The sequence below is a fragment of the Bombus bifarius genome, unplaced genomic scaffold, assembly GCF_011952205.1.
Source record: "Bombus bifarius isolate JDL3187 unplaced genomic scaffold, Bbif_JDL3187 scf7180000007977, whole genome shotgun sequence".
Lineage (NCBI taxonomy): Eukaryota > Metazoa > Arthropoda > Insecta > Hymenoptera > Apidae > Bombus > Bombus bifarius.
Genome location: NW_022884362.1, coordinates 4868741 through 4883645, shown reverse-complemented (window position 1 = coordinate 4883645; position 14905 = coordinate 4868741). Strand labels below are relative to the sequence as shown.

Below are 14905 nucleotides of genomic sequence, written 5' to 3'. Positions count from 1 at the left end.
AATGTCAAATAGGATGTTTAAGGTTATCAAAGTTATTAAAAATGATTCTTGTTTGTTTGCGTAATATTGAACTTGAAGATACTGGGATTGTTTCTTGATTCAGTTATATAGATATTGGTAAATTCCCGAATGAGAATTAAATTGCGTATTAACATGTTTCAATAGGAAGATGATATGAGTTTTGGCAAGAAAAGGAAGTGTGTATAATATACATGTATAGGTATGTATACATATGGAATGGTTCATTTCGCTTCTTGTCTTTTTAAATTTCTCCATTGTTCTTAAGATTGAAACATTGCATCGTTTCGCTCAAATGTATTATTGAATGAGTTGACCATTTATGTAAATCTTCGTAAGATAGTTAAATTAAAAATAAATAAAATAGAAATAAGTTGAATATAAATTAATTAGCGTAATCAATGATGAAAAATATATTTGGTACTTTATAAAATTTATTATATCTGATAGCCAATTGTAAAATATAACATTATCTAGTGTATGCACAGTAAGCATTGAGTAGTGATATAAATTTTATTCCTATCATACACAGTAGACAAACATAACTGTATTTCCACGTTTATAATTGCGTCAGATGCATGTTCTATTTATCATCATGTATATGTACACAATACAATTCAAAGAATAATTACTTTTTCACAAAAAACATACATATAATCTGCAAAGAGATGATAGTAAGAAGCAAGCATAAAACTTATGGTTCAATGTTCTTATAAAATGCGGAATTACCAAGTGATTATCGGAGATGTTGGCATTTAACGCTTGGGTAATATTTAAAAACCGTCTTATCGTTATTAAACTTTAATAATAATTTTGAACTTGTTTTATTTACATAATAGCAAATGCTTTCGCTAATTAAACAAAAATAATAAAAAATCAGAAGTTGGTAGATATTACAAATTTTCTTTAAAACCTTTATATAGTACCCACATTATATTTTTATAGTGAAGATATATTTGAAATTTTTTTTTCATTTCATTAAATATATATCAAATTTAGTGTATTTTGCTCTTTGCTAGCAATCGAAACGTGTTAAATATATTTAGAAAAAAACATTGAAAATTTAAATAAAATAATTCATTATTATTTAGGTTTTATATGTAGATAAAATTGTGCAATTTTCACAAATAATAAAAATTGTAGTTAACAAATTTTTATTGATAATTCACGAGCAAAAAATGTTTACGCGTTAGAACAGTTATTTTTTGAACATTCGATGTATAAAAGGGCTACATATCTGATCCTACTGATCTAAATAAATATAGATAGATATTATATCATGAAGAGGCACTGTAGCAAGGGTTTCTTCTCTACGAGATAAACCAGAATTCTTTTCAAGAGGCTTTTCAGATATTTCACGGAACACGTGTCCCTTCTGGTACTTTTCACTGTTTTCACTCCGCAAATATTTACCAAGAAAAGTTATACGTGTATGTCTGGGGTTTTCCTCTTAACATTTTCCTATGCATCGCAAGCTGTTTAAGAATTTTTCAATTTTTATTAAAGCATCAAGGAAATTATATTGATTTCTTTCATTTAGAGCAACGTAGTTATGAATTCCCCATTTTGTTTATCACAACAGTCAAGAGCAATTCCATGTGTTTGTTATTTTGCATATTCCTTATCTATTTTGCAGTTATTAAAATCGAGAGATATTAGAGGATGAATTGTTTGTTAAAAGTTGCTTTATCGAGTATTTGACTTTACTAAATCTGGATACTACTCGACTTATTTCGAGTAAATATTTACACAGTAGAATAATAACACAGCAATAAGATAATTATCCAAATAAATTCGTTTTAGTCCAATATTTTATCTGAATAATGGTCATTATTGTTCGTAACAAATTATTTTCTGTATTGGTTCGAATAATTTATTCGAATAACGATTGACGTAGAAATATTTTAACTGAGAAAGAACTATTCGAACTAAGTTGTGTACCGATCTTTTTACATGGATGTGTTCAGTCACCCATATTCACGATCAATCCAATTTCTACTATCAATTTATCGAACGGTAAATTTACCAAAGAAAAAATAAATATTATATGGCAACGATGAACCATAAAATTTCAAAACATACTTTGTGTTTACATACCGTTTACGATTTCTTACTTCGTCATATTCGACTTAATATGACATAAATAAATTTTTATTAAGATACATTCTTTTACGAATAATTTTGTATTACAATAAATTCTTATTCCATTAGATATTTATTCATTAGTGGCGAATAGGTATTCCTTATTAGTTTTATCGGTTATCTATTATCAGAATAAAATTTTGTCTAATCTTGTATTATAACCATATTAAAATTTTACGGAACTAAAAGAGTTAGTACTTGTATCTAATACACAAATATATACAAATTCAGTACTTATATATATATATTCTTATAATACGTAGCCGCACTTAATAACTTCTTGTTCGCGTTCCACTAAATGAATGGTGGATTTATTATAGATAGAGATAATAACGAATGAATAGACAATCATTTTATGGGCAGGTATAAGTGCGTGATTGTATCTGTTGAAAGATTGGCGAAACGCTGCTCTCATATGATACGTTAATAATTTTAAATATGTATTAACCACGCGAAATGGATAGAAGTAACTGTTCCATTTAATCGGTATTTTATTATTATTTATTTTACTCTGTTATAATATTATTTTTTTACATCTCCTATATACTTTGCAATTTGTCAGTAGACATTAGGCAAATTGTTTTAAATGTACCAAAGTAATGCGAGAACGTTGTCTGCATTGAGACAACGTCATTATCATTCGTCAAGATCAGTCGATCTGGGTTATTCGCAAATGTTTACTTTGATTATTAGGTTTGCAGGGTGTGTTCTTTTAAGGCTACGCGGCATATACTGATCGTTTATGTTATTGCTTAACAAATTAACATGCATTTCTATCCCTTTTTTGTAATTACCGCTTGCCTTAATTATTTCTTCCTTAACAATTGATATTATAAATACTTGATTGTTATATTTCAAACATATTTTAAAATACCGCTATTAAAGTGTATTCAATTCATCGTTTAGACAGATATAAATTTCTTAAACGAATAACAATAACGAATAAAAAACAAATGCATGAAAATTTATGTATGCAAATGTTAAATGCACGCAACGAGCATTATATACAGTAAATTAAATATTACAATAGGTCCATTTAATAGTGCTTTGTGTACTGCACGCAACTAGATAACAATCGTACTTTCCCCTAATTGCATCATAAAATCCATTCATCTTTAACATATTGCGATTTACAATAAAGTTTTGCATAAACAAGCACCAAATGCTTACACTTGTACAAGTAATTCTTCTACGAGGACAAATACCTGATCTATTATTTAAATGAAAGAAAAAGGGAAAAAGAAAAAGCACGCAATGCAGTGTGACGATGAAAAATAAAAGCATCCATTGAATCTTGTATTAAAACACCTAAGAAAAGAACGAGGTCGGAAGGAAACGAAGCCTCTCTGCCATTAAATTATTTCATCCAGTACCTTTTCTCCATTTTGTACAGCCGCAATCGCGTGACTTACCCTATACAGAACGTCAGAATGTCCGCGAAATTCAGATGAAACACAACAGAATCGTGATATGTAATCGAGGAAAGCTTTTCACTCTATTTCTCTATCGCGTGCAGTAAATTCGAAGGTAGATACGATATCGTTCAAATACCCAGATGTGGCGCGACATTTCTAATGTTAAGAAGTTCTGGTCGCCACATGGCCCAGAATAATAATACTTCCGTGCGGTCGAGTTTTTTTCACGGTAGCTCTCTTTGCCGTGAAAAGTGTTCCCCATTTAGAGTAGCACGACCCTTGAAAAATCTTGCTGAGATGATTTTGTAAGGGTAAGCAGATGTGCACCACGGTGCTGTATTACTATTTCCGTTTCCGTCCCTTTCACCGGCTCTTGCCACGTGCCTTAAGGTACATAATACATATGTACAAGCACTTGGAATGACATTTTTTCTGATTTACTAAGGAGAGGAATACCATTTGGCAAGATTTTCTTTCTACTCTCTACCTTACTGATTCTATCATATTTTTAAGCACTTTATCTTTAGTTAATTCTTCCAGCAATATTTTATCCTTGAATATTTTTCTTTGAGTAGAAATTTTTTACATTCGGACTATTAAATCTGTTAAAATCGTTTCAATTTTATGTCAAAGCTCTGTTTGTTAGCGATTCCATAGACGGGCGCGAGTTTGGGGCGAATCAGAAGGATGGTAACGGATGAGTGAGTGAGCGAAAGAGAGAGAGAAACAGAGGCAGAGTAAGGAAGAGAGAGAGAGAGAGAGAGAGAGAGATTTGTAATTGTGCAGTATGTAACGAGTTTTTTTTTTTTTATTTAGTTGTTTACATTCACAATTTGTCCAATTTGGACATTTGGTAGAATTGTATGTAACGAGTGTCGAATGAGAACTATCTTTCCATTTTTTACGATCATCAATCAGTAAAGATTATTCATTTATTTTCTGAACATAATTTCTGTCATCTCCATTCTAATTAATCTATTAATTACGAAGTTTAATTTCAAAAATCCCTTACGGGGTGCGCAGATAAAATCAAGCAATGACGAGTATAAACGTCGACAGCAGGGTAAATTATAAATTTCCATTTTTGTTCGTTAAAAAATTAAGAATTCATTGTTGAAAAAGTATTAAAAGCTCAAAAATTGCCAAAAATAATGAAGTAAGGTACACAAAAACAATTCGGGCAATAGCGGATGCATTGAGAAAAATAATCAACTCAATTTATAAAAAGCAATACATTATACGGAGCATAACCGATATACCAAAGAGAATAATCAACTAATCAAACTTTCTTTTCCCAAACTTCTTCTTTTTTATAAAATAGATAACAGTTTTACTGGAAGTATAAAGGAAACCATACCACTAAATATCATTTATATTACTCTTTATTAAAATTTTGTCTTTTTTTATAGTAAACGATAATTTTTTATTTTACACGACGAGTATACATGTCAACCATACCAAAATAAAATTTTGCATTGACGTGTATACACGTCGAACGCAGTTAACTGGTTAAACTATATATGAAAATCTCGTTTCAAATATAAGTTTCTTAAAATCTTTCTGTTCATTGGAACGTTAACAACTGCATGTTAATTGTCGTTTAGCAGTGATTCACGTAACAAGAGATTGCTGTAATAACCATTAAAATGTCATCAATCAAACGTTGGTTTCTTTTCAAAGTTCGTTTCCAAAGAACATTAGTTTCCTTTATATAGGCCTTGGAATACACGTGTTTTCCCTTCATATATTTGGAATTTCCGAAGCACTGCTGGTTTCTTCTTAATCCTTTCGCTTCGTATGCGGGTTTCTTCTTAATCCTTTCGCTTCGTATGCTGGTTCCTATTCGGTGGAAAAATTTTAAACGTTTCCTTATGTATACAGTTAGGCGGCAAATCCTAATCGTAAAACCACAGTGATGTACAGAAAAATATCAATACAGCTTACACTTAGCAAAGGCCGTATGCCTGTATGATGTGTATCTATATGTATTATATATATTAAGTATTAGTATAAGCTGTATGGAAATACCAGAATGGAAGAATAGTATTATGCATAAAACATTGTATTTACTAACTTAACGAAATTATTATTGTTCCCGGAATCTTAATATATTCCAAATTATTCAGACGTCTTTATTTCCGAATTCTGTGACTGTTCAAATTATTCTCCTATTTACTAATTACTTAAGACAACATTTTTCTAGTTTTAATCATTGAAATCTAAGAGTAGGAGTAATTAGATAAAAGTTGATTATCGTTGCGTGATTATTATTAGATCATTACCTGATCTTAGTCTGCAACGTTATGTATCGCTCCGGAGTCTTAATGGTGAATTTCTGTAAGCCCTTAATGCTTTTAATGCGATCGTTTAGTCGGAGTTTAACGCATCTGACGAGTAATTAACTTGTCGTTATCTACATTTACGAACGTCCCATTATACAATTTCGATCACTTTGCTGTTTCACGATCAACTCCGGATTTACGCGTATCTTCTGATATTCGCATATTAAATTTTGCCAATAACGATGACTTTCAAAATAACAGTTACTGCGTCCGATTATCATAACGTTTCATTTATAAAAATCATAAAACGAACGCTTGGAAATACTCTGACATACAAAATCGTAAAAATTTTAACACCGATTTTGTTAAAAAAAAATAAAAGTTATTATTTTATAAACAGCAAAATTTGAAGATAAAATATACAATTATTTCTACGAACAGTTTAGCTTGAATTTGTATTGTTTTGGTCGAGCATCGCTTCTCGATAGGAAGCAAGAGAAGAATAAGTACCATTAGTTATCAATACTTGATTATGAGAAGGTATACGATATACATTATCACAAACTATATGATATATTGTGTTCTTACGTAGTATGAAAAATGTAAATTACAAGTTTATCAACAACACTTGTAGATAAATGTAATAAACCGTACTATAGCGTAGATTTTATCGAGGGAAATATTACAAGAATGATATATTTAAAGCACGAACTTGAACAAGCTTACCTTGTAAATTACAAATGATTTGCATAATTTAAGAAAACTGTACTAGAATTTAAATTCATATATTTCTCCTTGACTAAGTTCAAGTTAGAAAAGATTGATGGATAAGTACGTCGATAAAGATTTATTGACATACTTATAAAATTGTAGATTAGCAGTATTTGCTATAGAAGTTCTTCGTATTAACTTTTATCGTTGCACAATACTGAGAAAGAGTTTCTACTTTCGTCGTAATTGATAGTTTAGAAATAATTTTCCTATGAGAAAGATAACGATAATTCTTTCCCTTCTTCTCTCGACAGTTCAAAATGTATTTTATTTTATTCTTTATTATTTCATTATTTATTATAATTGATCTCGTTTTTATATTTTTTTTAAATACAGGAATCACCGTGCAGTGCAGAATTCGAATGGCATACAAATGTAACTTGTACCTGCCAATCAAACTCTCACCAACCTACTGTTCCTCCGAACACACAGGAAGATGTACATGAATTGGCTCCTAGTCATAGTGAGTATAAAAATTACAAAAGATCTCAATTTTCCTCCAATATAGCGATACAAAGTTGTTCCTGTAGGTGTACAAAATATTTAATTAAAAATAGATCGTCTTAAAAATATATGAACAATTGATTCTTAGAGCACAGTAGAGAATCTTTCTCCTCGTTAACTCATTTTTTTTCAATGTTATCAATATTGATATTATTTTATTTTTACATGTATATATACATATTAATATAATCAACTTGTACAATTTTTTTTACATGTATATATACATATTAATATAATGAACTTGTACAATGTACATGTTTTGTTGGTAATGTGAGAATGAGCAAGAGTATAATGATTAGACAGCGGATATTTATGAAAATTCGTATTTCCATGCAGGTCATTAAAAAATGAAACGTAGGTAGAAGGTTATTTTACTTGCCTATGTATTGTAGACAGGGTAATATATTTTGAATATTTTACGCCTTCGAATGTCGAATAATGGTGATGCATTAAGTAATGGTGATAAAATTTTGATGAATTTGTCTCTTCAGGCGTATATAGATAAAGCAATGAATCTTAATACAAGAGTTATAATTTTAACTCAATATCTGTAATATCATAAATTTCAATTTACTCAAATTTAACTCAATATCTGTAATATCATAATTACATTACGATAAAGGTTTTACGATAAAGGTTAAAGAAATTGGCTATCTTGATGGTGATGATATTAGAAAATTTACTAATTAATTTCATGGCGCTTTGATTAGATTACGATTATTTCTATGACTAAACAATACGTACAATTGCACAGTACTTCACAGTTTTTCAAGCTTGATATTAATAAGTCAGTGATCAAGGGTAACGCTTTGAAGTAAAAATTCTGAAATTCGAATAGAAACTAGATATCCTAATTGCTCATTATAGAACATGAAGTGGCGATTTCCGGTTGCAGCTTTATACGTGTCAGTACGTGTATCTCAATTATTTAATCGTGTCCGATGTTTATAACAAAATTAAAGTCCCAGAAGGGTTTTAAAAATATGTTAGCAAGTGCTAGATATGAGATTTCTTTCATACGAAAATTGAGACAATCGTTCTAAAGGAAGATATAAATTTTACGTGCAACCTTCTTCAACTTTGAAATTTCCACGCACCTAAACAAATTGAAATCCGTAGAATTTTGACGCCTGGACTGGTTCAACCTGCAAATGAATAGTATCCTGAGCTTATTGATACGTGTTCTTTTTCCATTATATTGAAAAGAAGACAAATATATAAACAAGCATCGAAATATCATTCATTGCTCAGTTTTTCATCTTCGGTTAGTTTTACGCGATTTTAATCAGTCTTCGCTATTCGCTTTCATCAGACAGACGTGTTTCGTTTGTGTATTAGCGCGTTTAGTTTGAATTACACGTGTTTATACATAATTCCGAATTCCTAGTTTATTTATAGTAAACGCGTAATTAGTTTGTAGTACAGTGTATTATAATTGTTTGAAATAATTTTAAATAATAATGTCGCAAGGTATGTGTAACTTCTTCGTTGCGGTTTCGTCTGCAGAGGGTTAAATATTTTTACTTTTCTGGATAAATATTATTTACGAAATAAAGATCGATATATGGCACAATGAAAAGAATCCGAGTACCTATATGTAGTGGCTTGGACCACTTAGATTATTAAATATAATTATAATATATATGTATAGTAGATAATCATGTATATGTATAATATATTGTATCAATCTTTATAAATGATTATATACCAACAACTAATTTTTATTATATTACAGTTATTATTAATCACATTATGGACTAATATAAGCATGGACATTAGTCAGCTCTGTTTTGTCGAAAAAGATTAAAGCGATGACGTTCTGCGAAAAGCGACTCGCCAGCCCACTGCACTGTGCAGTATATCGGTCATAAATCTCAGATTGGAAGCCTAGCATTAAAATCAGAGAAATCTACAGAAATGGACATATTAAATTTATCTTATCCAATCTTCAATTATCGTCAATTTGAATGTACATAGTTAATATTAAGAAATTAGGACAAACATAAAATTCAATCAGTTCCCCAATTTGCCTTATGGATTCTTTCCCCAGGAAGTTCTTCGACTCCTGTCTGAATATGCTTTCTATACAACTACTTAGAGTACAATTTACACAAAATATAGATTGCATATCGATGCTAATGTAGATAAATATAGATTCCTAAAAATATTAAAATACGCTGCTAAATTATATTTAAAATATTATATTTATATATTGAATTTGTATTAAATTTAGGCCAGAAAGAAATTACGGTTATTCGTGAAGTAAGTCAAGGGAAAGAGGGATAAAGGTGGAATATCAAAGAGAAAGTGGGAAAAACCAGAATTTGCCGATGTAATGCGGGTTTTCAATGCTTAACACGTATTCCATAGCTTTATCGAACATCGATCCAAGAAATTTATTTAAAATTGTTATTATAATATCGTATTGTTCATCTGTTACAGCTGGTACAATTGCAGGCATCGTGCTGAGTGTTATCGCCCTGGTAGCAGCGTTGCTTTATTTTCGAGATCCAGATAAACGAGCATGTTTGCGCTCTTGCATTAATCCATTTTCCTTGAAAAGAGGCAGTAGTCGCGTTCAATACTGCAGGGTACGTTATAGAAATCGCATATTATATTATTAGTTATGTATTACGCATATTATATTCATATCCGTATCTGTATTAGTTAATTAGCAATGACGAATTATCAGAAGATAGTAAATATTCTCGTAATTAGATTACTAGTGTTTACGTAAATTTATGTTTTTCTAAGCAGAATTGAAGAGACGGCAATTAAAGAGATAAATACGTGTTCGTTTATTATATTTTGTAACTTATAACGTTAGATGTTTTATATATTTTTGCATATTACACGCATTTCGTACATTTTTCAATCTATTAATTTTCCATAAGCATATAAACATACGCAATTTACTTATAATTGCAAGCATAATGTTGTATATAAAAAAGCTGTTGTTATTTCTATACTCAGAGGTATTATTTTATTGAAGGGATAAATCTATCACATCGTTCTGAGCAGAAAAAACCTTTATTGCACGCGCTTACAAAAACTAGGGATAAAAACAAAAAGGCATCTTAAGCCTATCGATTAAATTTATCTCTAGCTACTATTTCTTATAACTAACGCATCTGCATATGGATGGCGAGCACGAACTCACGTTGTCATTTTCAACAAAAGCTTTATTTGGCTTGTGAAAATTTAAAAGAGTATAAATAATTATATAGTTTTTGTCTTTTATTTTATACTTACGTTATATTACTTTATGATATATCCTTTTCTCGTTTGTCGTTTGTCTATTTCGTTCTTCTCGTGATATTAAAAATTACGTAAAAATAAATTTCATTTTATTAAAACAAATTATATCGGTTACACCGGCCTTTCTTTGCAACTTATTTATTATCTGCTATCATGTTTCTGCGTTTTATTAGAATTCCTGACACGTCTGTCAGTATTTTTAACTTTTCCATTTTACGAATATTCGTGCCTTTGGTATGTTACTAATTTACATAATCGATAGATAACGTTCGTATACGTAGAAAATTGTTTGAATAACATCAATTATTGTACTTTCGTGTACATTAATAACCGCTCGATTGGACAACATAGTGGATTAAAGTAACACAGATTATATTTCGTTCCTTGTATAATATGTTTACTATAATCAGTAATTATCAGTGTGAGATTTGGTTTTTTCATTTAACGAAGCACATGCCCTATATTAGTCTCCTCTTTTAGTTTCAAATGAAAGAAACATTAATCTTAAGACGCAACATGTATATGTGACATTAATAGCAGCCTAATAAAGTTCATACGACAATTACTATTATCGAAAAAAATTCTTGAAACAACAAATTTGTGTTAGATTAAATATTGAATAAACACATATCTATTTTACAGAGCATTCATTAAGAAAATCAAAGATATTATGTTATTAAAATTGCGTCAAGTTATATTGTGATCAAATCATAGATATAGTGGAACTTATATTATGTTATAAATATAGTAAAATGAAATAAAACTACATAATTTAATTATTAAATTAATTATTTTTTGTTTAGGTCGACACTACAGAGGAAGCTCGTCTTTTGCTAGACGTCGACCCAACGCAGTGCCAAACAGATAGCGACGATGATCTTTTGAATGCCTAGTCATATCTCATTGTCGTTGTTCATCCTTAAAACTTTATTTTATCTAAGTTTCAAAACACACGAGGAATATGTACTCTTATCGAACACGTGAAACTCTTGCTTGAAACGCGTGAAAACATACTTTTCTGCTTTCTTTGCATTACCATTGGTTCCGTGCCATAAATTTATTAGTATTAACATTTAGGACTGTCACGTAGAAGAAACGATTTTAGTAAATATAGTTTTCGTGTTTCAATGTAATAATTAATATCGGATTTGTTTCATTTAGAACTTTGCTAACACGAGAGTTACTTGTGGAAATATTTAAACTAATAGATATACAGATAGACTGAAACTGAAGATTTCGTTTGGTAAAATTGTATAATATTTTTCACACGGAGTTATAAATTTTCTGAACTATTCCTGGAAAAATAAGTGCAGTAATTCGACTAATATTATACGGTAAGGTTGTAAAGTAGAATTAGCGTTATAAAATTTATGAATTAAAAATTAATGTGATAATTCTATAATAATGTGATTTGAGTCTAAATTAATTTTTATGCTTCTAAGAAGGTTGTATATATTTTACGTTTTTTTAAAATAGATATGTTTTATTTCTAATTGTAATAAGAGATAGTCATCTAAGAAATCAAAATTTTTAATAAAACAATTGAGTTATCTCAAGATATTAAATTACCAATTGAAACACTGTACTTACATACTTTGGAAATTTAATTTTCTTCTTATTTTTCTGTTTGAAAGCTACTGACGGAAAGCTCAAAGAAAGCTTTCAAAAGATAATCTTTCCTTTTTTGGCTTCTATTCTGTAACAAGATTTTTGTTACCTTCTATGGTACGGAATTGATACATAAAGTTTATTTTGATAACTAAAAGAAAACAATGTTCTTTACAATGAAATTAATATAAAGCTTCTTAAATATTTTTGTGATTGATATATTATAAAGCATTCCAGTATATTTTTGAAAGAGGATTATATTTTATATTAGAATATCAAGAATCAATTTGAAGCTTTTCGTATACAAGAAAGGAATTTCCAAAATTCCTTAAAAAATTAGCGATGTATTTCAAACAGATCTACTAACGAATATTCTATATGAAATGCAATATACATATAGCAGTATCGTATTATACGCAGCTAATAAAATGTGAAATAATTGAATAGAAATTCTAATATCGCTGGATCTCTTGTCATCAACAATATTGTGCTCATGATTTATGTAATATTTGTTTTTTAAATGTCATTATATCAATAATATTGACGGAAATATTTTATTGTAATTTACCAACCGAACAATTGTAGCATAGCTTGCAAAGTTTCTTTATAGTTCTTTATTTTGTGAAATATGTAATATGTCGGTTAATTATTTTATCGATGTATCTTTGTCGATTATAAAAATATGTAATTCCAAAGGGGTACTTAATCTGTATATGCAACAATGTTTTTAAACGATGTGTCTATAAATAAAATCTTTTATGATGTCTTTCCTGAATTGTACACTTAATAAAGCGAAGCTTTCCGTTCCAACTCTTTCATCACCGGTATTTCTAAAAATCGCTGAAAAAAACAAACGTATCTCACGTTAAACTGCTAACGTTATAACATTAAGCCGATTAAACTAAACAATCACGCGCCTTCGTATACCTGAAGCGCTCAGGTAGCACTTCAGGCAACTTTAGAAATGGGATTAGCGATACCTGAACGAAACATAAAACAATTATGGTCGTGGAACTGTCGTGGAAATTCCTTCGTCTGATCATCGACCAGTCGAACAATTACGATTAGCTGGCGGTTCGTCGGCAGTAATCACTTTTACGTCACAGCCAGTTATCGATAAGACGATGGACATGGAAACTTAAAAGCGTTGTTATGAAATAAATTGTTCTAAGTGCTAATGTGTCGATTCAGAAAATATCATCCTATCTTCGAAAGCGAGTATCATAAAATTACCTAAAAAAATCCTTATTTTTCTTTTGTTCCTCCGGACTATGTATGTATATTAATATTGTAGCGCTTCAGCAAAATGGAATATATTATTGGCGATATAGATGAATATTTAATATGAATATTTTTAAATTATTAATGTCAATACTAATTCTGTAGAGGAACTCAATTATCATATTCCTGTATCATTGTATTTTAGGTCCAACTAGAAGCGAATAAATGTTTGAAACTCCTTACCTTTATAAGGAAGTAGGTGTTTCCAATAACTTACTCATGTTTTTGGAGAATATGTCGGTAATTTTCATCACAGGTATCCGTCTGTTCGGCATGTTCACTGTAGATTTTGCGAATACAAGGAAATTTTCGGGAACTTTATGGTTAAACAGCGGGACGATTGTTATATACCACATAACACGATGGTAACATAGTAATACTCGTGAAATATACAAATAACAATTATTTGATGTCAATAAGACAGTGTGGCGAATATAATTCTCCGTAATTCTCTATAATTATCACGAACATAATACTTTAATCCGTATGTACTACAGATAATTAAAAACTTACCCGATAATCTTTAGGAAATATTATCAGAAAGATGTAAAAGAAAGATTTAAAACCGTTACAGATGAAATATTTAAAAATGAAATATGTTAAAAGAAAGATTTTCATATCTAATTCTCTAATTTAAAATCAGCACTGTGCACATCTAAAAAAATGTTCATTTAAAAAGAAGATAATATTATATATATAAAATAATTCTAAAATATTCTATACAAAATAATTCAAAGGCAATGTAAAAAAATGTAGACTTTCGTTAAATTCGTATTTAATCAACACTGGTTGTTATTATTATTCTTGTTTAACGAAGCTATTCCACGAGACAAGTTTTAATAGCACGTAACTGTAATACCAACTTGCAAGGGTGATTTTTAAGCCAATTTAATCGAATTGGTAGAATAATACTACTTTTACTAAAATGGTTCGTCTTACCTATAACAGAAAGACAGATCACAATTCTAGATTTTATTTTCCTATTTTCACGGCTATTTATAAAGGCATTGTATTATGCTAATTACATATTCTAGAAAAGATAATCCACAGATATAAACTGATAAATATGACAATCGATACTTTAAAGGTATTCAAGTTCGAGGCATTTTCAAAGACGTACATCCATCTGCTTCAGAATTACCCTTTGTAAATTTAAAATGAACAAATCCCATATTTCCAATTTCTTTTAAATAAGAAAAAAGTCACCTCTTTCTGTTACCAAGAATTACACTGTATCTTGCACAATCAGCATACAGTAATCGATAATAAAAATGGAACAAAGGATCAGAGGGGAGGTATGCGTCCGCTCGTGTGAAAGTATCACACAGAGAAACGGAGAGCGGATACGGAGTTTGTAAAAGCGAAAAAAAGTCCACAGATAATGTGTACATTAATTTATGTAATACTCCACTCTTTCCGTAATACACGCCAAGACATGATTGAAACAAAAACCTCGCCCACCGCGGATACAGTAACGCGTGCTTTGCGCACGTCTGAAACAATACAATCAGGAGAAAACGAAAGCTCGTTAAACTCGGTAACAATTCGATTCGGTATACCACACCAGTGTGCGCGTGATACATCGACAAATGTAATTACACAACGAATTTTCTCTATTCGATCACA

General features: G+C 29.9%; 1 protein-coding gene across 1 annotated transcript in view; it reads left to right on the top strand.

The window, feature by feature from the left end:
* Positions 1–11530, top strand: part of LOC117204021 (cation-independent mannose-6-phosphate receptor) — a 33928-nt gene extending 22398 nt beyond the window's left edge. Inside the window, exons 14-16 of the mRNA XM_033441011.1 lie at positions 6965–7091; positions 9575–9723; positions 11194–11530. Of these exons, the coding sequence (XP_033296902.1) occupies positions 6965–7091; positions 9575–9723; positions 11194–11283 (366 nt within the window). The 3' untranslated portion in view covers positions 11284–11530. The remainder of the gene's footprint in view (positions 1–6964; positions 7092–9574; positions 9724–11193) is intronic.
* The last annotated feature ends 3375 nt before the right edge of the window (positions 11531–14905 follow it).